The following is a 25,961-nucleotide window of genomic DNA, read 5'->3' as shown; positions in this document are numbered from 1 at the left end:
TGTAAAGTTTTCAAACCATTTCCAATTTGCACAAAAGATGAAGTGTGAGTAGATAATGAGTAGAAGCAAATGTATTACTTACAGAACTACTGTGCAAACTAAAAATAGCATATTGAGATGTATAAACTGTTAGAAATAAAAGGATAATTCTATTTGAGGTCTAGTCATAATTACAATGCTAAAATACACAAGATAAAAGAAGAAAATGTAATGCAAGTTCTCTTCTCCATAGCCTAAATTAAATGCTTTACTTCTCCTACTTTATGCAGAATGTTGAAAGAATGTAGAAGTGGAGGGACATCTGTAACCTTGACTACTCTGCCTGGAGGCAATCCCCATTCCCTCCACAAACCTGGAGGAGGGTACAGAATGTGGTTAGGGTAGAATGATTTCTTTGTAAAGGATCAAGCAAAACAGTCCCAAATCTGTCTGGGGCCTTCCACAGTAATAGCTGTAAATGATATAACCTAGAAATCTGCTTGCCAGGTCCTGCAAACACAATCACCATAATGTTTATGCACACATGCTGTTAAAATATCATCACTGCAAGAATGCAGGAGCCCAATGTCTTTGCAAAGCAGTGGTGTTTAAAAGTAACATAAAGAGCTTAAGAGTCAAAAGAAACAGGGAGAGCTCTACTTTGTGAAATATGGAATACAGGTCCAAGTTGAAGGTACAATTAAAAATAAAAATCCTTACTTCAGGAAAGCAAAAGCTCACACACCTAAAACCGAAAGCCCATGTTTTTTATTGCATACCTTCTTTGCAGTTTATCTGCAAGTCTACAATCCCCAATCTCACAGCAGTTTTTTAATATATTGTCCTGTTAAATTATGCACCTTTGACATCTTCTGCAAGAAAAGAACAGCTGTCAGAAGCTACTGTTATTGCTAATTAAGATTGCAACAAGAGAAGGAGAAAGCTCAAGGCCAGTGAAAAGGCACCAGAAGTTAGTGTACACAGATGTTGGACAGAGAACTATTTCACCAAAGCTAGAATTATTTGCCTGTGCTATGTGTGATGTGCTGAAAATTTACCTATTTTCTCTACTTAAATACTCTCCTCCTCTTAAGGAATGAGAAATAACTACCTTGCCTATAGAAGAAATCAGAACGGAAGGCACGCCCATGAAAAGAATGGAATCCTCTGCATGAAGATGTGTGTTCTGAAGTAAAAGTGGTCACAAAGATTAAGCTCTAGAGAAAGATAGATGTATTCCTGGTCCAGAAACAGCTGTTTCTACCAAATTAGGAGCAGCAAAATGTTCTTCTACCCATCTCCATTGTTTAGAGCTTAAGTGGACAGTAAACAGAGTAATGCCACTGTGAACTGTGGCCTATCTGAATATGATAAGGCACCTACAGCAGCAGCCAAACAAAAACTTGTTTGGAGCACTTAAGACAAAAATTGTAGACAAGCTGATACTTCTGTATTGTGAACCCCTAGTAAAAAAAAAAAAAAGGTTTTCCCCCTCGTGAAATACCCAAATCAGTACTTTTGGTACACATACCTCGAAGAATTCTCTCCTCATGGCAACGTAGAAAGTCCCAGATTCTAACAGTGCCGTCGTCAGAGCATGTAGCAAATTTATTATCCGTGGGTGAGAAACTGTTACATGAAGACACACAGCAGGGGAAAGAAGTCAGCATTTAACAGATTATGCTTCTCAGACAGGGCAAAATTATACTGTTATGTGTTATACACTGAAGGAGGCATTTGAACATAGGCACTTTTAAGTGAATACAGTGCCTGCCAAACGACACTTCATCACAAGACATGAATTTAGCATAGGATTACTTATTGCATTGCAGTCCCCTGTCAAATGAGGAAAAAAAATCTGTCATTTATTCTTAGCACCTTCCTATCTATGACTGCCCACGGCAGCACCTTCTCTGCAGGATGAGAAGCAACATCAATATGATTTGGTGACTGTCGCCCTAGATTGTCATGTTTGGCAACACCATAAGAAAGTGACACTGTGTAGAAGCAGAGATAACAGTTCTTAGGAAAAAAACTCCTCTTCAGCCACAGGTGCTTCGCAGCAGAGAAGTAAAAAATAAGCGAAAGCTGGTCACAGGAAAATGCTACTTGGATTAACTGTTAAAAAAACTATATAAAACAAGCATACCACTTATTGTAAGAGCAATTTGGAAACACTCCCTCTTATTATAGCCCACCAAAACCATGAAAAGAATCCTACAGACATATAAGCAGCTTCCAGATTTAGCAGTCAACATTGCTTGATGAAAGTCACTGGAAAAGCAAGGAGTTATTTAGCCATGTGAACAGGGCCAGAACATCTCCAGCAACTGACAGGCACTCACTTCTTTTCTGGTGCAGGGAAAGACCACGAGGGAGCCCTTGTGAAATCCTAGATCTTTATGATCAAGAAAGGGCTTAAAGTAGCAGAGAAATTCAGTGTATGGCCATGATAGTCAGACAGTAACTGCATCCAAAGTAAGCACTTCTCAAAACCAAACTCTGGCAGAAAATGCAGCCTTATCCAAGAAAAATGGTGACTTTAACAGAAAGTGGGTTTGTGGCAGTGAACCTTTATCACCAGCACCTGAACCCATAGAAACACTGCTTTGGCTTCATTTTGGATCTGCAGCTTCTCTTCAGGCTTACTTTAAAAACATTTCCATATCTTACTAAAGATTATATGCAGGTTTGCTCTAGAAACATCCTTCATTTCCATCTTACTGATAGTATCACTTTAGCTTCCATTATAATAGACATTTGCACAACTGAGGCATCAACACTGAACCAAGAGAATATCCTACAGTCTTCTTACAGTTTCAAGCTTGAAGAACCCATTTAGTATTAACATTAGACTTCTGTATGTGGCAGTCTGCGTGGGTATTTAGTATTACTGGAAGTCTTGGCTTCACCAAGCCAAGCAGTTCTTCACTTTATTTAGTGTTTTATTATTTTGTGAGAACTATGCAGGTGTTTTATTTCTGAAGGCTTTATATTTTATTCAGTTAGATTATTAAAGACTGAATTCTTTATTTGGAATGAAATTGTTGTCTTACACAGTGCGTATAAAAAGGAATAACTGATACACATTGTCACCATATAAAAATGAAAAGAATACCAGTGCAAAATGCGGCAGACAAATACATCTCTAACATATTGCAGAGGCGGATACTGGGACAATACTAATTCAGAAAGGTGCCAGCAAAACGGTGAGAATGTGGAAACAAAAGGAAATATTGTGTTTATGTGGTGCATAAAGTCTCCCAGAATCTGACAGAACCCATGCATTTCTGCACCCAGAATACACTTAGAGAACAGTCTAATCATGGCAATAGGTACTACAGAAAATGGTATATTGTGTATAAACCTGGCCTCTCTAATCGCCTCCTTATGTGCCTGGAACATCTTGACGTTGTTCATGTTGGACTGCCAGTATTTCACATATCCCCCGTGGTCTGCTGTCAGCATCCACATATCATTGTGTGACCAAGTCATAGCCCTTACAGGGCTGTCGTGAGCCTGTAAATTCAGAAACAAAACTTCTAGCAAACACATTCAAATACCATCTGATCCACACAAAACACTGAAGTTATTAAAGTTCCTACTTAACAGCTGCAATGAGGAGATGAGAACAGTGATGATCTAATTACATTCAAGATGTTATTGTGGGGGGAAAAAAATTCCTTACTCTGCATACAGTGGTCTTCTAAATAGTAACAGTATTTGCATTTTGTTTCCAACATGTTTTTTTACTATTACAAATACTATGTTCTTGAGAACAGTTAGTATAACAGACAGAGATGGAATAAGAAGCATCATGTGAATTGCCTGTAGCCAGTCTGACACGGAGTCAGAGCAGAATAAAAGATCTCTAAGACTCCCACTACCACTCAGACCATAGACCCACAATGAGCAGGATGAAGATGTGTTCCTAGAACATGCTCCAAGACCTCAAGGAACTACACAGAAATTTTTATAGATAAATTTACCTGCAATATTGTTTCAAAATTGAAAGTCAGTCCATTCCATAAAGTGAACTCTCCACTAGATGCACCAGTGACCAAACGTCTCCCCTCAGGAGTCCACTGCAAAAGAAACATTTAACTAAACTGTGCAAATATAGCATTCAAATATTTCTTCACAATTCTCCAAGTAAATCATGAGCTTGTTCAGGGAATCTGTGGAAACAGAATTAACTAAATGACTTTCCAGAGGATGCAAGATAGACAAAAGAGCAGAACTATGCCACAGGGCTTTTGGTTTTTTTAACAACAGGATAAAGCTCACTGTAAAAGCCAAGAAAAAATCTAGAGAAGAAACAGCTTACTGGCATCAATATATTTCTAGTGCCCAATATCCATCCTAAACAATACTTGTCTCCAAAATGTGATGGGGAAAGTGGAAATGCACCTCAAACTCACAGTAAGAACTCTTGTGTACTCAGACCTTACCATTTATTTTCCTTAAACTTTCCACAGAAAGACTGGGCACAGAAGTAGTCCATGCATTCCACATGCCAGTTTTTGAAGATGCTTTAACTACCATCTTGTTTCTTTATTCAGTTAAGAATCAGTCTAATTTAAACTAAGACAATACAACTAAGTAATTCCAACAGTGTACTCACCCTGACAACAAACACTGGGCATTTTACTTTATTAGTAGATGTTCTAACAAACTTTGTTGTCACAGCATTCATAGGGTTGTTCAGCATTCCTATAGGAGGGACCAGCTGTAAGAGAAGAAACAAAAGATTTAAAATCAGAAACTTCAAGAAAAGCACATATTCTGAACACCCATTTCTGGAAAAGCAAGACTGTCATTTGCAGGGATATTACCAGAAATAAATCCACAGAAGTGTTTCAAAGTCTGCATGATTTATCAACTCAAACATCCAGAACCAGTATCTTCAAGAGCAGCTTTGCAACCTCAGTGCATTAAAGGAGTTATGTCCAGAAATTAAAAGCCTATCCAGGTTCAGGTTCTCTTTGTGGATTCCAACAGAAAATAAGGTAGAGCGAAGATATCCTTCATAACTTTAAGGCTTCTTGCAGACACAATGATAACCTCAGCTGACATGCAGAATCCTTTCCATTTTCTGGACAAGTTTTATCTGAGGAAGTTCATCAGTGAATAAGACAATTGCACTTACATCATTATAATATCCTGCATCAGGCTGTATTGCTCGCATATCTCGCTGGTCTCTCTGCCAGACTCTATTCTGGAAAGAAGAAAACAACTCCTAGTTCATACTAGTGCACTCCACTGTTAAATAACAAAAAATAAGAAACACATTGAGAGTCTGTTTGGGAAAACTCTAAAGCACCCCAAGAATTTTAAAATAAGCTCTATTAAGACTTTGGACTCAGGAAACCTGTAGAATTTGTGTGCTGTTAGCAAAGCAGTCAGGAGTGTTTAAAGTGCTGCACATTACTGTGCCACAGATGGGTGGTACTGCCCAAGCTAACGGGTAGTGTCAGAGCAGCACCTTCAATCCTTTCAAAGCTTTATGTTCAGGATAAGGATTTACACCAGTAGCAGCTGTGCTGATGAACTCCACAGGAAATCCCACAGAGCAACACCAGCTAGAAAAGGACCTTCTGCAGCTCAAGCACAAAGACAGTGCCTTCAAATGGGTGAAACTGAGAAGACGTGGGGATAACAATGCCTTCAATTAGTTAAATATTGTGAGCTGTCAAACATAACCTCTTCAAAAACACTTCTCATGAATTAAGAATGAAATTAATTATTTCAGCTTCGTGCTCCAGACTCTACCAATTTGGATCTGTGTAGATATTGGAAACTTAAGTTACAATTCTAGGTAAAACATTCCCAGCATACCCTACTACAGTTTGCTAAAATTTCTTAAGCCAAGGGCAAATTACATATTAACTATTTTTCTTGGGTTTCTTGATAGAAACACATTAAATAGGTAGTATTAAACCAGGACTGAAATGGAATTCTAGTATGTCCTAATTTTGTGTAAGCTTCCAAGACACATAGAAATCAGATTTTTTGTTTGTTATTACTTTAATAAACAGAATTTTAATAAACAGTTCTTTTTTCTGCCACACTAAAAGGTCCTGGACTTCTAAAATTATTCTTTTAGAATAGTCCACTACTAACAGAATCTCTTTTGGGGCATTGCTAAAATAAAAGAATATGTTTAAAATGTTGGATGTTCAAACAGATCTTAGAAGATAACAGGTTGGGTTATTAAGAAAACCTTCCAACTGTTAACACCTACAAGCTATAATCATGCACTGGCCATAGCAGATGGAATTGTTTTCATCATGTTTTTGCAACATTGCTGTTGCAGCTGCAACAATTCCAGTATTTATAGATTTCATTCTACCTCTTCTAGGCTAATACCCAGCACTTGTGGAGTAAATCTTGGATCAGAAAATTTTATTTTTTAAGGAATTAATGCCACCTGATTAGGAGACCTAAATAAGCATTTTTACAGAAACAATTCTTCAACAAAACTTCATTTATGTTTTTCTGTATTTATCAACTACACAGAAATGGACCCCAGTGCAAGCTGAAGCGCAATTTAGTAAAATGATGAGAAAACATTTTTTAGTGCCCTGGTTTTGAAGAGGAAGGGGTAATGGTTCATCTTCCACTTCGGGAAATTTTTATTTCAAAACAAAAATAAGAACAACTACATTATTTACAGTGAGTTTTTACGATCACTGAAAGGTCAGAATATCATCCAAGACACTCAACTGCACTCCAACTTCTAATTCCAAGACAGAATGTAAAAGCTGGCATTTATACAAAATATAAAATTAGCTGTACATGCAATTTTATTACCAAAAACCCACCTCCCCTTTTTATTCATAATACACCAAATTTACAAGCTTTTGTCATTTTGGTCAAAAATGCAGCAGTAGATCTTTCGTTCTTCCAGACTGCTTTATGGTCACCGAAAAGCACAATCACGTCTCAGGAAAGTCAAAAAGGCTTTCAGACAAAAAACCCCAGAAAACTGGCTAATGAACTAACCTCCAGATATTTAATTACAGAAGGATTGTAGTCTATGGTCTTTCTGTTCACAGCTTTTCTCATGCGCTTGCCATCGAAGGTGAGCTGCTGCATCGCCTGCTGCTGCGCGAAGTCCGGCCGCTTGTAGAAGAGCTGCCGAGGCGCCTGGTGCTGGAACCTCGGCATGTGGAAGAACCGCGGCGGGGACCCGATTTCCGTGGCCATGGTTCCCTCACCTCCGAGAACTGCCGGGAGCGAAACATGAGGTTATCACACAGTTAGAGGATCTCCCCTAAGCTAAGTTTACGAGGATGACAAACGGCTTCGGAAAGTGCCGTTTCTCGGCAAACGAACATCTGCAGGATTCTCTGAAGAATTATTTTTCTTGCCAACATTAAAGTAGGTAAGTACCTTTTTCCTCTCTATCAAGAGGAATTCTGTATTGAAACACATTGCTAGTGAGTTTGCATTACCATCCCCAAACTAAAAATGTGCAGAAAAGAACGTCCTCAGTGAAAGAGCATAAATAAATGCAAGAAAGGGCAAGAGCCTTCAACAGACAATATTTCAGATTCAATATAAAAACCAGGAAACACCACATTAGTTACAAATTCATTTAACTATTGACAAGACAGGGGACCCCTGGTGGCCTAGTGGTTAGCATGCAGGACTCTCACTGCTGCGACCCAGGTTCGAATCCCAGTCCCCTGGCAGATGGTAGCCCATCAGCCCTGTGAGGCCATCCATCTATGAGAAGGTCACTCTAAACAAACCTACGTCCTGAGGACCTCACTGCCATTGTCCAAGCTTGCTTGGCCCCGGCAGATGAACCTTAGGATTAAAGGGTGGGCTCAGTTCAGCGCAGGCTGTGTCTCACCTAAAAAATCCATTGCGCAGGCTGGAAAGGTAAAAGACCTTTCCCAAAATCTTCGTTCGCGAAGACTGGCCATTATTATTATTGACAAGACAAAAAGTTTTCAAAGGCTGACTCAACATCTTTTTCTAGGACCTAAAACCAAAATGACATTTCCTCTACTTAACTTCTTGTAAATGGCCCACAGACCACATTCTACCTGTAGGTATGTTTTCAATTCTATTATTGCAAAATAAATGAATTATATCTTTATCAAGGTTTGATAAATGTAATTGAACATCATTTCCCCCACAACAAAATTCACTGAGAATGTTAAGGAAATGGAGGGGCAGGGAGAAAATTTCAATATTCAGAATTTTTCTGACAGAGGGAAATGAGTGTAAAATCTGATTTTTCAGTCTATGAAATCCTTACATTATGAGATCATGGCAACCTCTTCAGAGCTGAAAACTACAATATACACAGTCTTTAAAGTATATACTGACTTCAGACTAAGTAGTGACACACACTGAAGCAACAAAAGCTCAAACTTCATTTTGAATGTATTCTCCCCCACATCCTATACTCAGTTTGAAAAACATTTTAAACCAAAATAAACTGGTCTTGTCATCGAGGGAATGCAAAATGGCCGAGAAACTCCCCTTTGCACAAAGGTTTAAGTGTTTACACGGAAGCAAAATGCACTTAATAAAGAGAAAGGAAATAAAATAGCAGATTTCTTTAAGAAAAAGGATGGCATAATCTGTTTGTAAATTCATTAATGTACTTTCCTAATTAGTTAAAGTACTCATATCCTCAATTTGAAAGAGTTGGAAAGTTGTTTCACTGCCAGATTTAAAAATCTTGCTTTTTTTTGGATCCCTGTAGTTGAAAAACATTTCCATTTTTTAAATAGCAAAATAAAGCTAAGACAGAAATGCCAGACACATGAGAGGGTTTAAAAGCAGCGCATAGTTTGATTCTTTTCAAGAAGTTCTTTCTAACTACAAGGAGTAGGTTGCCCTTGAAATAAACATCAGGCAGTTTGTTGGGCACAGGGCAGGAATTAGCTTGGCAAACCTGGGAGCTCACACTCCTTTCCACTGCTACCAAAGGGTGACAAGCCAGCTACAAACCAAGCCACCCACAACACCTGGCTGGCTGCTTGCTACACAAACAGCTTCCACAGACAAGGGGAAAACCAAACTAAAGCCATTGCAACTATTCTCCATTCAAGATAAACAGGTCCAAACTAAAACAGCAGGTTTCCTTAAATTAGGTAAGGAAATGTAACTCCTTCGGGAGGTAGAGCATCTTCTGAGACCAAAGTGGTAACTGGGAGGAGAGGAGGAGAGAGAGAGAGCGCCCAGTGGACCAAAAATAAACCTTTACCCTGCAGCTGAAAGGCTCATTTGCCTGGAAGCTGCCCAATACCAAGTGGTCTAATCAGACACCACATCTGCCTCCACACACTCCCACTCCAGACCACAACTGTAACACAGGTCCTACACCAGCTTGCCCAGAGCACGAAAAAGGCATCCAAACTTTCTCATGCAGGAATTACATCAAGTGCCTCTAACACTACATCGGATTCTCTTACAGCTTGGCAGAAGGTAACAAACTTGTACAGAAAGTTTCAAGTGTTAAATCTCAAAGGTAAAATTAAAAGAGAAAGCGGCTTCTTCAAATGAACAGAACAAGCTGGCATTAAACATACAACATGCAAGTTTTCCAGTACTACTCTCCCTCAAGTCTGAATAAGACACTTTCTTATACCAATCATTACTTCAAACCCCAGGGAAAAACATAATTTTTCAAAACCATACATCCACACACCTGTACTCTCTTATAGGCAATGTAAAAAATAAAGTTCAAGAACTGAGACCAAGAATGCAGTCAAAGCTATACACTGAGGCCTCCAAAAACACTTTGATCAGCTGTATTTGCTGATCAACATTATATAAAACCCCTATTTTAGGGAAATACTGGAAAGCAAAAAGTCAATACTTTGTTTTCTTGCTCCAGAAAAATCTCCAGAAGAAAGTTTCTGCATTACCATCATTGGTAAATAAAGCATTAGCTATCAGGTGGGTCAATTTAGATTGGACACACCTACAACTACTGCAGTCAGTGTTTATCTTAAATTAGCATAAACAACATAGACTTCACATGTAATCCACATCAGCAAAAATCACTGTTTAAAATGTGACCAAAGGTATAAACATGTTAATTACACCTCTTCATGCCTACGGACCCTTCCACATTCGTGATCATGACAAGTTAAGTGGCACCACAACTACAACAACATGACACAGGATTAGGAAAATGAAGCATTTATAGTCTGTTTTTTCAACTTTTGAGATCACTGCCTCTATTACAAACAGCTTTCCACCTGCAGTCACGAACTCTGCAAAAAGTTTTGTTTACCCAGCTGCTCAGGACCACTTTCTTCTAATTGCCTCAAATATTCTGTTTTTATCCACATAACATCCTCATCATGTCATATTTGCATATAACACGTGTAATCTATGAATAAAGAGTGTGTGCACATACAGGTGAGTGTATATACACACTAAGTGAAGGTTCTAAACAAAGCAGTTTTAGAAATGAAGGGGTTTGGTACAGAATCAGTTAACAACTGAAACTAGAGCATTTTTTTTCCGAAGACCTCTACTCCAGTCAGAGCGATAATACCCCATTTAAGTTACCAGTATCCTAACTTGGTCTTTTGTTGGGACAAACCAGTGCCTCAACAGGCTCTTCTTAAGATCTTCTTTATCAACTACACATCAGAATTCAGCATGTCTATAGCTAAAGGTCCTCTTGTATTGGCAGTGTGAGGAGAAACATGCAAACAAATATTACAGGACACTGTGTAATCCAGTGCAGTAACATGCAATTTCCTATTTGAAGCAAAGTGCCAAACTTTGTTTTCATTTAAGAGTCCATCAACAGGATTTAAGCAAAAGGATCGACTTTTTCCTTAATGTACACAATCAGAAGCAACAGTAAGATTTTTTCCAACATCACACATAGGTCATCTCTTATTTTGATTCTGGACAGTAATGTTGCCAATTAATTGCTATTTTCTTCTAGTTCATTATACTCTTGTCACAATTTCAACTTTGAAGTTAATTTTTGTATACCATTTTCCCACATGTCCTTATCAGTTTCCCCCTTCCTGTTCCCACAAATACCCCCTTCAAAGCTGACCAGCTTTCACACATTTTGAGGCATAAATGTATTTGGGGATATACATAGAATACTAAACTAATTCACTGAGCAAATACAGGGCCACCCAGTAACAGGTAAGTAACTGGGCTTACTCTTCAGCTAAGATGACAAAAGCAAGCCTGGGAAATGCTATCAAAATGGGGGATTAATGAAAGCATATCTGACATGAAACTGAAAACAGGATTAGCACCAGACAACCTAAAACATCCCAAACACAACTTAAACACACAGTAAGAGTAGGAGAAACTACAGAAGCAAAACCACGAGGAGCAAGGCCAGTTAAGAAAGAGTTAATGAGAAACCTGACAAATAAGACACAGGCAAAAGAAAAAAAAATAATATGGTGCAGGGAGAATTAGGCAGAAGAAACTGGACAACAGAACTAAAGGAGCTTGTGACAGTACCTACAATGTCCACCCGGTTCCTTAATTGTCAACAACTACACCTGCAACATAGTAAGCCCTTCATTTCTCCCCAGCAGTGCCACCAGGACAGCAGGTTCACTGATGCTACTGAGTAACTGCAGGGACATTGCTGGAGAGCAGAGTTAAAAACAAAAAAAAACTGAATACAACCTCATAGCCAGGGCAGCATGGTGTCAAGACAGATGCATTTGGGGAGTTTCTTTGCTTTTAAAACAAGCAAAAAGTCACATATGGTAGTAGTCCACCACAGAAAATGGTTACCATTTAAGTCATGTACTCAAGGCTACAAAGATGACACTGGCATTCAGTGTAATACCACTGTTACTTTATCATCTTATTTTGGGTATGTTTTTTCTTCTAATGTCAAAATGAATCTTGTATTAAGTTTGGAAAATTAATTGACAGATTTCAACTTGAATCATGAAACCAAAGCAATTCACACATAACTTCATTAAATCAAAATAAAACAAAATGGGCTACTTAAATCAAAATAAACCCACCAAACTAGTAAAGCTTAGAGAAAGAGAGTCATGGCTTATATTAAATACATCACTACTTACAGACAGTTCAATACTACATGAAAAATATGCAATTTATGTATAATCTTGACATATTTCATACAATTTACACAGAAAGCAAAGCTCATCATTAATGAAGTGCAGTAACTGGTAACTAAAGCATCCTTGCCTATTTAGTAGTTATTTTTAATTGAAGGGAAAGGAACTTGGGTGGAATACAGTGAGTAATAACCTGAACACATCAAAAGAAAAGTATGTTTTCAGAGGTAGCACAGAAGGCTGTTCTGTGAAGTGCAAGGTACTTTGCAGTGGTCCTTTGCTGGCCACTGAACACACCATGCTTAAGCTGAAGTTTAAAAGACATTGCTGCTTTAGTCATTTCAAGAGAAAGGAAAACGAGTGCTAAAAATTTCCTGAGCATATCTGTGAACTACTTCTTTAAACGTGTATTAGACAGCTCCACTACGAAGTACACGTGGGCTCTAAAGCACTTACACAGCATAAGAGAAACAGTGAAAATTAATAGTTATTTGCATTGGAACAGCACACAGGAGTTCAAAACATGGTTCAATAAAAAAAACATGAGTAGAGAAGAGCCACCTCAGCTTCCCGAGGCATAAGAGAAGAACATCACAATGCAAAGGCAGCTTAACAAGTTTATTTCTCAATACATCAGTAGTAGACGCCATCATTCTTCGACTAGACGAGCACCTTTACATCTACAAGGTATAGATACTGTTTAATTTCCTTTTAGTAATGCCTTTAAATTCAAAGATCCTACTGTCAATAGTCAACTCTTGAAAAAACATGCCTCTGCACTTTCAAATTTGTGTATTAGAAATCCATAACCATGTTTGAATAAACACAACTGTTCTGCAAAGCGATCATATAAAATACAATTTAATGTCATGCCATTCCCTCTTTTACAGAGTGCCAACACTTAGTTCCAAAAGATCCTTTCTTCTTTTGTCTTTTGGAAGAACGTGCATCTCTGCTCAGGAGACCAGCTGTGGATCCTTCCTTGGCTTCCCTCTTCCTGAGGAAAGCTCTTTCTTGGGTCTCATCATCCAGATTTTTTTCCTTTCTTGGGAATCAGACCTCTTCCCAGCACAAAAGGATTACATGAAAGGATATATTCCAGACATAATTGTTCAAATTTTTGCCATTTCAGCATTTTTTTTCATGTTTTAGCAAAGAAAAGAAATAAACATGCACGTACATAAACCATTTCTCTATTACACAGGAACAGAGTCAGTCATCCTGATTAAGGTCTGAGAGGAGTGATGAGACAGTTCTTGAAAGCATAAAATCATGAGGCAAGGGGTCACACAGAAAAAGGATTCTTCATTTTTTTGCAAACCATCTAATTTTACAGAAATTGTCTTCCAAATATTTTAAACTATATTAGATAGTCCCAAAATAGTTCCTCTTTTAAACAGTAAGTGAAACTGGACAAAAGATTACTTTTCAATTAGTGTTTCTACATCTCCCTTGTTCATTCACTGACAGGAATGGAGCAGGAGTATCAGAAAATCATATTACCAAACCCACTGTAAAACCAGCACTAGCAGCAGTTAGCTTCTACCACATTGTTCTGAAGATACACTTGAAATCTGCCAAAACTAATCTGCATGTCTGCCAATGAATTAATCAGAATCACAGAATATGTTGAGTTGGAAAGGACCCATAAGGATCATCCAGTCCAACTCCTGGCCCTGCACAGAATCATCCCCACGAGTCACACCATGTGCCTGAGAGGATCATCCAAACACTCCTTGAGCTCTGGCAGCCTTGGGGCTGTGCCCACTGCCCTGGGGAGCCTGTTCAGTGCCCAACCACCCTCTGGGGGAAGAATCTTTTCCTGAGATCCAACCTAAAACCTCCCCTGACACAACTTCAGGCCATTCCCGGGGTCCTGTCCCTGGTCCCCACAGAGCAGAGCTCAGGGCCTGCCCCTCCTCTGCCCCTCCTGAGGAAGTTGAATCTCTCACAGCAGATGAGACTTTGCTTCTGCTCTATGCAGATGTCATCATTTTTCATACGTTTCCCTCACAGCACATTAGATAAATCCACTCTGAAAACACAGAAAAAACTGTGAAAAAGAAAAAACTATGCCAAGAATATATTAATTTGACCAATTCCTTGAATTGTTTTGTGTTTCAGTTTCCTACAGTATTGGCAAAACATTTTATCAGATTTACAAGATGACCCAAAGTCTGAACATTCTACATCTTTTTGAGGCTCTCAAAAATCTCAAATAATTTTGACTACTTTTCTTTTTACAGTTGGCTTTTTTTATGATAGATTTGAGACAGATTAAGCTGTTTCATCAGAATTAGTGCTACATCTAAAAGATGGTATCTCTCCCACTATTTATGAAAGAGAATTGGTGTATTAAGCAGAAATATAAAACTAGTTTAAAAATTAGATGCAATAATGAAGTGCAAAGCTGCCCACAGCAGACCTGTAACAGCAGGAAAAAAATTGCTTAAGATTCTTGACCTCTGAGTATTTAGAAATCTTATTCCTACTTTCGAATTACATAAGGCACCACAGCAGCACGTAGTTTTCTGCATTTTCATATGCAGACCTCCAAACATTTTCTACAAGACATGCAGCAGTGAGTACAGCAAGTTTAAACTTAAAAACAAGACTGTTACAATTTGAGAGACTCCTTAATTAAGAACAGGTGCTGGAAGTCCATAACACAGCAAATCACAAAAGTCAAGGCAAAAATACTGACCTGTGTTACACAACGCTGCTATTATGCAACATTCCTGCTCTCTGCAACAAGCACATTTTCCCAGGGTTCTGCTCCTGTGCTCCCAATATACATCTGCATCTATTCTCTGTCCTATTCTACTCGTGAGCAAAACTTCCCTAATAAATGGGGTTAAATCCTGACCACGCAAATGAAGGGGGAAAGGATTTAGCAGCTTTCCTCATTCCAGTCATTCTGTTCCAACAGAAAATATAAAAAACAAAATAAAAATCTCCTAGTTCTTCGTTAAAACACAAACAGATATTTTGACTTGGCAAGTCAAAATAAACTACTCTGCCCCAAAAGGTTCATAAATCTGTTCCTATTTGGAAATACACCAAAGATTTTTGTCTCATGCACAGTCCAAAATCTGCTGCACTGGCATGATCAAAAACCTAAGAATGCAAAAGCATATCCCTCCCCCCCCTTAACTTCAGTTCTGTACTTTCATAATGTCCAGTTTCACTATGAAGTTCAAACTTTTGGATTTTTAACAGAACCCAATTATATACACACACTATATGAAGTCTGAAAGGACAGAACATGTAACATGACAAAATGTGATAATATTGATGCAGTTTTGGATTCAAAGGGTTTATTCTCTGCAGGGGAGGAGGAGTGCTGATATTTAACTGACAAAAGCCCTACACCCCTGAAGTTTCACATACAAACACAATGCTTAAGAACCTCTGAAACAGCAGAGCAAACATACAGACAAACGGATATCTAAAATCCCAAAGGATAATGGGCTATCAGGGAAACACCTTCAAACAGCCAGTCTGAAAATCTCAGGTTACAGAGCGTGGGGGACAAGCCTAAACAGTTGAGGCTGCTTAGCTGCACATAAGTAACACATACATTTAACACTTTTTTCAAATGTTGTATTTCTAGCACTCAACAAATACCTAATAATCAAATTACAAACGTTCCTCTTTTTATGCTCAAACAAAACCCTTGATTCATTCCAAAGCAGACGTATTTACAGAAGATCAGGTGCTTACATATATCATAGAGTCAAAATCCTTCAGTTCACAGGACTCAGACAGCTCCTGCTTTACCACTTTGGCCACATACAGAAAACTCACAAGTACAGCAGCCTGGAATTATCCCCTTTCTGCACCTCACCAAAGCAACTTGTACAGCAAGTTTCTTGAGCTGTACTTCAAAACAAACATGGAAGCAAGGAAATGCAGGAAGAGGATGTGTGGCAGGCTGCACCTAAAGCCCAGTGAGGAAACAGGCAGGATTTGGTTTGCTGCCATGATTTCACTAGTACTGATTTGACAACCTGGCTTTAACTTAAAGTTTACTCACAATATTTTACTAATTTTTAAAAACCAAAATATTTTCCCTCCCTCTAATCTACCCATATATAGCCATTTATCTCAACTCCTGCTTAGCATTTGTCAAGACAAGCATTTAGATTATAACCCAGACTGTCTTTCACTACTGTGCCTCAGTATGACAACTGCAATTCATCTTAACCAGCTGAGTACATCCAGCGTGGTTCTCATGCTGAAGTGATCACTGATGCTGCCTCGCCTTGGAGCTGCTGCTTTGACAGGAAACAAAACTTTAGGGGTCACTTTTAAACCACAAAACATGCCATGACAAATACTAAAAAAGAACACAGGAAAAGTAGTTTAAAAGCAAAAAAGAAAAAAAAAAGCCTCTCATCCTTGCTTATTCTAAATATCAAGATACTCTTCAGCTGGTTATTGTATGAACCCGCTGAACCAACATTAAACTTGGTGAACAACAACAAAGAAATCACAGTTGAATCTGCTTGAGATGCTCCTCCCAGTTTCACCCAATATGCAGTTGTGGCCTTACTTGTAAGGAGAACAATTGTTGGTTCATATTCAGCTTGGCATTGGCTGCAACTCTGCGTCTCTTTAGTGAGACTGCTGTGCAGCCAGTCATGCTCCATCTTGTACAAATCCACGAGGCTCTGCCTGCCCATGGAGCACTCGGCACACCTCCTTGCTCATGTCCATGTGTTCCTGCTGACCCATTCCTCACAGCATTCCTCAAGTGCCACTGTTAGGTACATTATGGGATGGCCACGGACAGACGGGGAAGAGGAGAAAGAGTGACAAGAAATCCTGCAAGAAACAATCTACAGAGAACTTTATAATTAGTGGAAGGGAAGAGGACTAGAAGGACTGTGGCAGTTTGTAAAGCAAAACTTAGGTAGGGAAATACAGCAAACTGTCTTTGTTTCAGAAACAGCCTACTGAAATTCTGATGATAAAGAGAACAAAGTCCATACAATCTATCAACAGTTTGATTCTCTTCACACTATGAAACAGAAACATACATTTTAATATAATTAACACAGCTGAGTCTCTGAGACCCTAAGAGTTGCAAATTCAATGCTGACAAGATACCAAAGCCTTTTTAGTAAAACTTGTGAGTTATTAAGACTTGTAACTTTTTACAAAGATTCACCTTCCATAATCTTTATCTACTGAATGCTCAACAAACATATCCAGAACTCCTGTAACATTTGCTTTTAAACAGAAAAGAAGTTGCAAACATCAAAAGAATTAAGAAAATCTCTACTTCACAATCCAAAGAATGCTTGCTCCCTGCCCCCCAGTTAGTGTTACTCGGGCCAGCCTTCTGACAAAGCAGTGTTGTTTGCCACACCACTTTCTGGGCCAAATAAAGGCAGAAGTGTGTCTTAAGTTTCCATAACTAAGAAATTGAAGTCTGGAAGGGATAGCAGCAGGAGGGTAATGGTGCTATCATGTGTGATCATGTGAAAAAAATGTGCCTTTATATGGTGAGAAGTGTAAAAAAAAACCCTAACAACCCACAACTAAAAGCAATGTTTTTCAGGAGTTATTAACCATGTTTCAAAAATATAGAACACTTCAAGATGAAAGAACTTTTTATTTCACTGCATATTTTAATGACAAAAGCCATTCACCACTGATGTCTAACTCAAATCCACAAGTGGAGGCTTTGTGCAACAGAGCCCCAATCTTCTGGGCATGCCAAGGTTCATGTATTCATGTTTTACACAGTTCATGTATTCAGCATAAGAAAAGAAGATAGTAAACACTTTTAGAGCCACACTGCAGAATAAATGCCCTATAAAACATGACCCTACAATATTTTCTTAGCAATGTCCAAGGAAATTTTTTCCAAGGGTTTTTAATTCCTTTTTGATAAAAAGATGTAGCAGATGCACACAGGAAGATTTAACTGACAGAAATTCATTTGTTATTCACCCCAACCCAAAACTTCAGGTTTTCAAGCAGTTAAATTAGCAACTATGTTTATGGCAAAATATGCAAATTAATACCTACATTTGCTATGCCTGGACTTAGCTAATAAGGAGACACTCTGAAGCAAGAGTAATGGAATTGCAGAGAACAATTCAAACCTTATCGAATCACACAATGCTGCTAAACAAGCTTTATGGACCCTGCTACAAAATTGAAAGCAAACTTACATAATCAATGTTCCCAATTTTTTACTTTTTGTTGAATCTGAGTTTAAAAAACAACAAATCCCATCAAACATCACCTGAATTAAGGAAATAGTGAAAGAAAACAGCAATTCTAAACTACTTTGACCAAGTAAAGTTCTAGTTCTTCATGTGGATGTGTAGCTTCTCACCAGTTGCTTCAGTTAAGATTTAAAAGTCTAGCATACATACAAATTATTCTTTTGCCACAGTTTGGTGCGGAAGATCAATGCAAAATTTGCTTGTTACTAGTTAGGCTAGAAACTGCTTACTCCAACGTGGAACAAACTTACAATAGGAAAAAATAACACTGGTTATTGCAGTTTCAAGCTCCCGGTGTTTAAAAGTCTACGTTCCGAAAGTTTTGTCAGAAACACACCTATATTCAAAGACAGCCAACTTCGAGATTTTTTTCTATATAAAGAAACTTTCAATACTAGAACACTTTCTAAACTGATGAGTGATGTATCAATATCTCATACAACTCAAAGAAATTAGAAATACATTTTCTTTTAACTGGAATCACAGAGCCAACTCTTCCAGAAATGTGTTTTCTGCTCTCTGCTTGCGGATTACACGCCATGCAAATGCCTGGTTGTGAAGGTACAGATATACAGACAGACACTGCTCAAAGGCAATATTTCAGTTCATCAGTAAACAGCCTTTGCTTTGACATTTAGTAGTGCTCAATAAAAGCATGTGATCATTTTCTGTGTCAATACATTTCCCAGTAAAGGAGATTCAAGCTCACATACATAAACTCGTACAAAGCCTTTCAAGGAGCAAGGGGTCAGTGTCTGATTTTCCCCAATTACAGGAAGAGTCAAGCTTCCCCATGAGAATGACAATTCAGAAGAAAGGCACGTCACCAGAGAGCTTCAGCTTGGAAAGCCAGAGTTCTCCAAAAGGCTAAAATCCCTTGGCATTTCTTTCCTACTTCATATTGCCTGCCTTGAGAATATCAGCAAGTTTTTCTGGCAAATCCAGCACTTCCATCACCAGTTTTAGGTCAGTATTTTCATCTAACTGCACAGAAAGCTTGGCAGCTGTGGCTTATATCAGTCAAGAGTCTACAAAAGATATTACTAGAAAAAGCTACTTTATTCATTAGGCTTAGATTCTCTGAGAAGACCAAAATATTTGCATCCATCCATAGAAAGAGATTGCAAAATATACTTGACTGACTCAAGTATGAATTAAACTCCAAATCTCACAATTGAGAAACAGTGCAAATATTGCAGAATAAACACACTATATTAATACTCATTCAGTCTGCACCCTCCTGCTTCCAATTCTGGGCTACAAATCTACAATTTCTCTTGTGACATAACCATAACATTTCACCAGTCTGAGCAAAGAGGTGTAATGGTTTGCTTACAAACATGTCCTGACAGGAAAAAAAGGCCCTTTCAAAGTCAAGTGGTGATTTTTACTGGGATGGGGGAAGGAGAACAAGAGTAGAAATCATGACTGCTCATTCTGACCACACAATTTAAGTGCAACAATAGCTACTGAGGGAACTTGAGCACTGTGTGAAGAGTCTAGAAACTGCTGAGATGACCTGAAGCCAACTTAAAACTGCTGAGACCAAGAAAAAAAAAAAAGCAGTCCTGGCTTGACCCAAACTGTGTGTTCCTGTTCTACATGACCCCTCCTTCAAGCCAACATGAAAATCTGGTGACCACACTGGACACACACCTAAGAAACAACTCTGTGTTAAGAGATCCTTTTTGTTAACATTGGTCAAACCCCAAGCAACTGACTGTCGAGCTCTAGGAATGACTTTGCTGACAAAGAAGGAAAACCAAAGGATCAGAAGCAGGGGAAGTTACCACTTGGCACTGCCATGCCAGATTAGATGACTGCAAAGGTACACAGGACAGGTCAGAGCTGCACCACGACACAGCCCTCAGGCTGTAAATCCAGCACTTCCATCAGCTGGAGTTGTGGCACTACTTATCCAGCTCAAAGCACAGCTCCTCCAGACTCAAGTCTGCAGATGAAGACTCCTATACCCATGGTAAAATACAATTTACCACACTGGCAAAGCTTCACCATGAACACAAAAACTATACCAAACCCAGTAAACACTACAGACTCCTTGTCATCCAGTCTCTGGCCTCCTTTTAAAAAGTGACACATTAACATATTCTTTTGTACATGTTTTTTCGATTTGGGATGATTTAAAGGCACCCTCAAATTTTTAAACCCAAGAAACACTGATTAATTCAAGTACCTGTGTGTTCCTGTTGAAGTGTATAAAACATTAGTATACAGAACTGAGCAGTGCCAACAAATCTATAGTTCCAGTGGCAAAACTGCTTTTGGCCTATGCCCCTCCTGCCACACTGTTCAACTCAGGGGCACTCACTTTTGGGTAAAGTCAAAGCTGAGTGACTAAGAGTTATCAAAATTCCAAGCTTCATGACCAACTGCCTTGATTTAAAGCTTGGTACTAAAGACATGATCAGAATTTAAGGGGTGTATTTCCATCCCTATCTGCTATATCTACTTGGAACTGCACACACTGCCCCTCAACACAGTTTCAGTCACCCAGGGCAGCCTAAGTCAACACCAGGGCAGAGACAGGGATTTCCCATCACCTCCTCTTTCCCACCTCAGTGGTTCCAGATCCAGTGTTTCCAACACACAGGCCAAAAGGCAAAAGTGAGCCAGACTAAAACCAAACATCCTACTTTGGCTCACAGAAAGGGTCCCCTGGCACAGCTGCCTGCACCACTGTATCAACTCTGGTACCAAAAGAAGACATGCAGAATACTATGATTTTAATTATTCAAAAGTACTAAAAATCCTAAGTTACAACTCACAACTACACTGATAACATTTTCAAAGCTTCAAAAGTCAACAGAATTTTTTTTTGAACCATCGTATTTCATTATACTGAAGAATAACAGAATAGCACCAATGAGCTCATGACTGGCATGTTTTTGTTCTTTGTATCAAAATCAACTAACTGAAAGTAAATAGAAAATTGGGAGTGTTCAGATTTAACAACAGTGTCTGGAAAAAAAATCCTATTTGAAGGAAAAATGAAACTGAAGATAAATTTCTACTTCTTCTGATAGAAAACAATGCACCAGCATCACCTGATGCAGTATATAAGTGCCCAGAGAGGAAGAGACATTTTCATTTGTGTCTGAAGAATGTGAAACACTGCTTATACTTTTTATATGTGTAAGAACACTTACATGTAATTGTTTGAAACAACACTTGTGTACAACATAAGCTGTATCAGGGTTAGTCAACAGTGAAGTTCAATACTGTAGAACAAGTCTTTCCTTCTACAACTGAGAGAAACTGTGATAAAAGCCACAATTTGTGAAACTACTTAGAACAGAACACCCAGCTCCTGGTAAGACTTCAATGCAACTTAGTACAATTCATTATTGTTAGACTTGGTACATTTTTCAATCCTTAAAGTATATTTACATGGATTTTCAGCATTAAATGCTGAAATATGATGGAAGTCGGCACTTATTCTGCCTGTTCAGCAAGGTATCTTTATGAATAGAATTTAGGTAATTTTTTTTTCCTCCTTAAGTGAAAAAAACCCAAACAAACAGGTACATAGCTTCCCAGATAAACTGGGATCTGTTTATCAAGGCCACTCTTGCTATAAAGAATCATGCTCCCATTTTATAATTTGGTGCAGAGGTAGAACAGGAACAACCTCAGTTGGCTTAGTTCCAAAGCATGAAATACTTTGGTCTCTGGTATCCCTCCATACCTGGAGAGTGCCTTACAAACTGTGACCATGATCACAAGCAACTCAGCAGGATCTGTACCAAAGAAGTGTCACATCACTGCCAGCAAAGGGAGTGTCACAACACAAGAGCTCACTGGCTTTCCTGGCACACATACACTTCACATCCCATTTCAAGTTGTACAACAGAAAGACTCGTACACCCAGCCTGAATGTGGAGAGCTGGTTAAACCAGAACTGACATCCTATGAAATGCTGAGTAATTTTTTTTAAATACTAGTGAGCAAGAACAAATTGCTGGGAAGTTTAGCACCATTTGAAAATAGGGATGCTCCAAACTGAAGTAAAATTAATGACAAAATACAAATGAAAACCTGTTAGCTATCCAAAACTCTACTTCTCTGCTCTTACTTCCAGAGATTCTCTATAAGAAGCAAACCCAAGGTTATCTTAAGATTTTAATTTGAAAGACCTTTACTGTATCCCCTCCACACCGCCAAGCTCTAACAATGTTCAGTTCCACTGAGGCCTCCTCATCAAAGACATCTCTTCATTAACTACACCAACCAAACCACCATCCCTGTATTTTTGCTTTGTATAAAGCCTTCAATAACAAAATTATACAACATCAGGAACGAAAATATAGCAAATAAAGAACAAATTCTGTAAAAATCACAAACACACTGCAGACAGCTTTTAGCTTGTTTTTACAATTTCCTGCACAGAGATAGGGGTCGTTTTCTAAATTATAACCTATACCTGAGCAAGTCTAAAATGATTTTCATTTCCAGCATTAGTGAACCAACTACTGAAATTCCCTAGATATCATCAACTCCATGCCTTAGCAGATGGACAAAGTGAAATATTTTGCATGGAATCATCTCAGTACAAAGTTAAACTGTGTTGCTTCCATACTGCAACTCAACCCAGTGTTTTCTCCATGATTTTTCTTCAGGTGACTCAGAAGACCTGGACATTTGTTAGGGATGGGAACAAAACAGGAGATTTCTTATTCCCTCCTCAGATCAGGGCCTCTCTGCTGCAGCACATGAATGCATTCCTCGTACCTCTATCTCAAGCACAATTTAGGATTACTGGGTTTTTACTTCTTGTGCTGATAACAGGAAATACAAAACTGATGAGAAATTTTCAATTCCAACAGTCCAAACAGTCTAATGTTTATAGCTGCAAGGATTCAATGGAGGATGAACACTTCAGGCAACAGGGAAAGACTGTAACTGTAGTGACTGACTTTTAAATTAAAAGGTTTTAGCAAGTCTAGGAGTATTAAACATTCACTAGCTACTCACATCTAACATTCTCTGCAGCTCAAAGGGTTTTTTCCCCCTTCTTTCAATATTTTCATTTGTTTTCAGTATCTACATTTTCAGATCCTCCCATTTGAACTACTACAGCACAACTGAACAAGATGTTAAGAACCAGAATTTTCAAACATGTGTGATGCTTATATATTCTTATAGTAAGATGATGGCAGAATATTGCAGCAAACTGCTGAGTTTTTGAGTCAGTTTACTTGATAAAGAATTCAGGAGGAGGGAACTCCAAAGTATTTTGGCACAACACTTTGCATACAATAAACTCTCTGACACGTAGTGTCACCTCTCTTAAAGGAAGGATAGAACAGTGTGAGTAAAGAAAAGCATAGAAGAATAAACATCTGCTGCAAGGAGAAGGACGAGGGACTGTTGTCTACAAAGAAAATCAGATTTTTAAATAGTACCCACAAATTGCAAGTGAAGATGTGATGAGATATAAGACTTGTAGAGCACAGAATTACTTACCTAGGACAATTCTACCAGACAAGCAGATGTGCTCAAGTAAATGCCAATATCTCAAAATACTGCATTTGACACCACATGGCTCATAACAAAGAAGCTAACAGAGAGCAAGAGAGAAATAACACCCATCTCTAAGAAGGCAGGAAGTTTAATGAGTTCTCTCCAAGGGAAAAACACTGAAGTATTTTTTCAAGTTTAACAGGTCCCCTAGGTTTGCTACCCGTGGAGTGACCAAAGGCTGGTGAGTCTCAATCAGTGGAATGTGACACCACATGGTCATTAAACCATCCCACCCTGCCTGCAAGAGCAAGTGCCTGGTGCACACGGCTGTCTTATTATATTGCAAGAAACATATTCTAACAGTAGCATTATTCTACAGCATTATACAGTGGAAAATGTGAGCAATAGCACTTTCAGAACCCGTAAGAAAACCCAAGATATAATATGAACGTATTGCCTTCCCATCCTTCGGCCCCACAGCACTAAGACCGCCCTTTATTGGGAAATGCAGTTATCTCACCTGGCATCTGAGAAGCTCAAATACTAGCCAGTCTGTAGCTGTTTCTTTTCTCTCCTTAATACAGAGAGGATCCCTCTTGTGAAGGACTGCATAAATAGAAAATGTGATATGATGTATCTAACAGGGCCTGTAATGGCCAGGGCTTCCCCAGCCCTATCGTCAAGCAGCCACAACCCGGTCTCCACTCAGACCCAAAGCAGAGGAAAGAGTAACATTGAAAAAAAAATTAAGAAGTAGAAAAGGGCAGGATTGATAGTCGGGCGAGGCCGCCACCAGACCCCTGTGCGGCAGGCGGGACGGGGGCCCCACCGTCCGCTCCCTGCCCCGGCCCTCGAGCAACCGCACCCCGGGGCCCGGCTGCGGCGCTGGGCCTGCGCTCGGCTCACGCCGCTCCCCGGGGCGTCCCGGCCTGGGCACCCGCCGTTCCGGCCGGCGGCCCCCGCCCTGCCCCGGCCGCGCCGGTCCTGGGCCGCGGCCTAAAGATGGCGGAGGCGGCCGCGCTTCCCGGGGCTGCTCACCCGCCCCGCCCAGCACCGACCCGCACTCACGCCCAGCCAGCCTCTCGTACCGGGACTCCGCGCCCCGCCGCCGCCTCGCCGCCCGCCTCGTCCTCCCGGCCCTGGCAGCGCCACCGCCTCACGAGCCGCGGCCGCGGCCGTCCGCCATCTTCCCTCCGCCTCCCCCGCCGCCAGCGCCCGCGCGGCGCACGCGCCCCGTATCGGCGCGCACGCGCGCTATGTCAGGGCGCGCGGGGCAGGGGCGGAGCGGTGGCAGCGCCCCCCGGCGGGGGCACGAGAGGCGCGGCGGCCCCGCGCATGCGCAGAGAGGCGGGGCGCGGTCGTGAGAGCCCCCCGCGGGCGCCTCAATTACGGGGCGGAAGCGCGCGCATGCGCAGAGGGAGGTCAGTGCTGTCAGTTCTCCCTCCAGTTCCCAGCTCTGCGCTGCCGTTGCTCGCCAAACACCCGGACACATCCACAGATACCTTTGGAATGGGCTGACCAGGGAGGTGGCCGAGTCGCCACCGCTGGAGGTGCTTAAGGAAAGACTGGATGTGGCACTCAGTGCCCTGGTCTAGTTGTGGTGGTGTTCAGTCATAGGTTGGACTCCATGGTCTCAGAGGTCTTTTCCAACCTAACTTATTCAGTCATTCCCTTCTCCTCTGTCCCCATTATTGGGTTTCAAACCACAACAATCAAAAACAACTAATCTTAAGGCTCGTAATTATCTGTTTGTGGAGGATGGTGCAAATCTTGTGGGATCATTTGGTCTGTTACACTCCTCCTCGGGAGTCTTGTTTGCTTACAAGGGCATCAACAAGCAGTAATGCCTCCCGTTTATAATTATTATATCTTTTCACCCAGGACTGTAGGTAAAAAGGTGCAGAATGGCTTTTTTTCCCTGAATGAGTTGTCATTAAGACATAACAGCCTGTGTGTTTAAAAGATGAAAATTTCTTAAAGCTGCTTGAACAGAAACATACAGGGTGAACCAGGTTCAGTGGGAGCAGCTACTGGAAGGCATATCCCGTATCAGAAGGAGACATTGAGCTTTATAAAATAAGGATTCACCACCTTGGTTTTCTTTTTGTTCTTTAATTGTAACTATTCTGACCTAGTTAAGATTCCTGTGGTTGGTAAGAGGCATGTCTGGTTTATTGGCTTGCAGAAGACACTCAGCACAGGCTCA

At 39.9% G+C, this 25,961-nt stretch overlaps 1 protein-coding gene across 7 annotated transcripts in view; it reads right to left on the bottom strand.

Moving 5' to 3' along the window:
• Nucleotides 1-24,944, bottom strand: part of WDR33 (WD repeat domain 33) — a 68,084-nt gene extending 43,140 nt beyond the window's left edge. For 6 of the 7 annotated variants that reach the window (XM_027703867.1, XM_027703869.1, XM_027703871.1 and 3 more), the window contains exons 1-7: nucleotides 24,844-24,944; nucleotides 6,985-7,208; nucleotides 5,129-5,197; nucleotides 4,604-4,708; nucleotides 3,969-4,064; nucleotides 3,347-3,498; nucleotides 1,511-1,608 (exon numbers count right to left, since the gene is read on the bottom strand). In XM_027703867.1, the coding sequence (XP_027559668.1) occupies nucleotides 1,511-1,608; nucleotides 3,347-3,498; nucleotides 3,969-4,064; nucleotides 4,604-4,708; nucleotides 5,129-5,197; nucleotides 6,985-7,188 (724 nt within the window). In that variant the 5' untranslated portion in view covers nucleotides 7,189-7,208; nucleotides 24,844-24,944. Of the gene's footprint in view, nucleotides 1-1,510; nucleotides 1,609-3,346; nucleotides 3,499-3,968; nucleotides 4,065-4,603; nucleotides 4,709-5,128; nucleotides 5,198-6,984; nucleotides 7,209-24,823 lie in introns of all 7 variants that reach the window. The other variant, XM_027703868.1, reaches the window with a different exon arrangement.
• Between the last annotated feature and the right edge of the window lie 1,017 nt (nucleotides 24,945-25,961).

The sequence above is a fragment of the Neopelma chrysocephalum genome, unplaced genomic scaffold, assembly GCF_003984885.1.
Source record: "Neopelma chrysocephalum unplaced genomic scaffold, ASM398488v2 Primary Assembly neopelma1_252, whole genome shotgun sequence".
In the NCBI taxonomy this organism is placed as follows: Eukaryota; Metazoa; Chordata; class Aves; order Passeriformes; family Pipridae; genus Neopelma; species Neopelma chrysocephalum.
The sequence above is the reverse complement of the archived record's forward strand: the minus strand, read 5'-3'. Positions and strand labels throughout refer to the sequence as shown.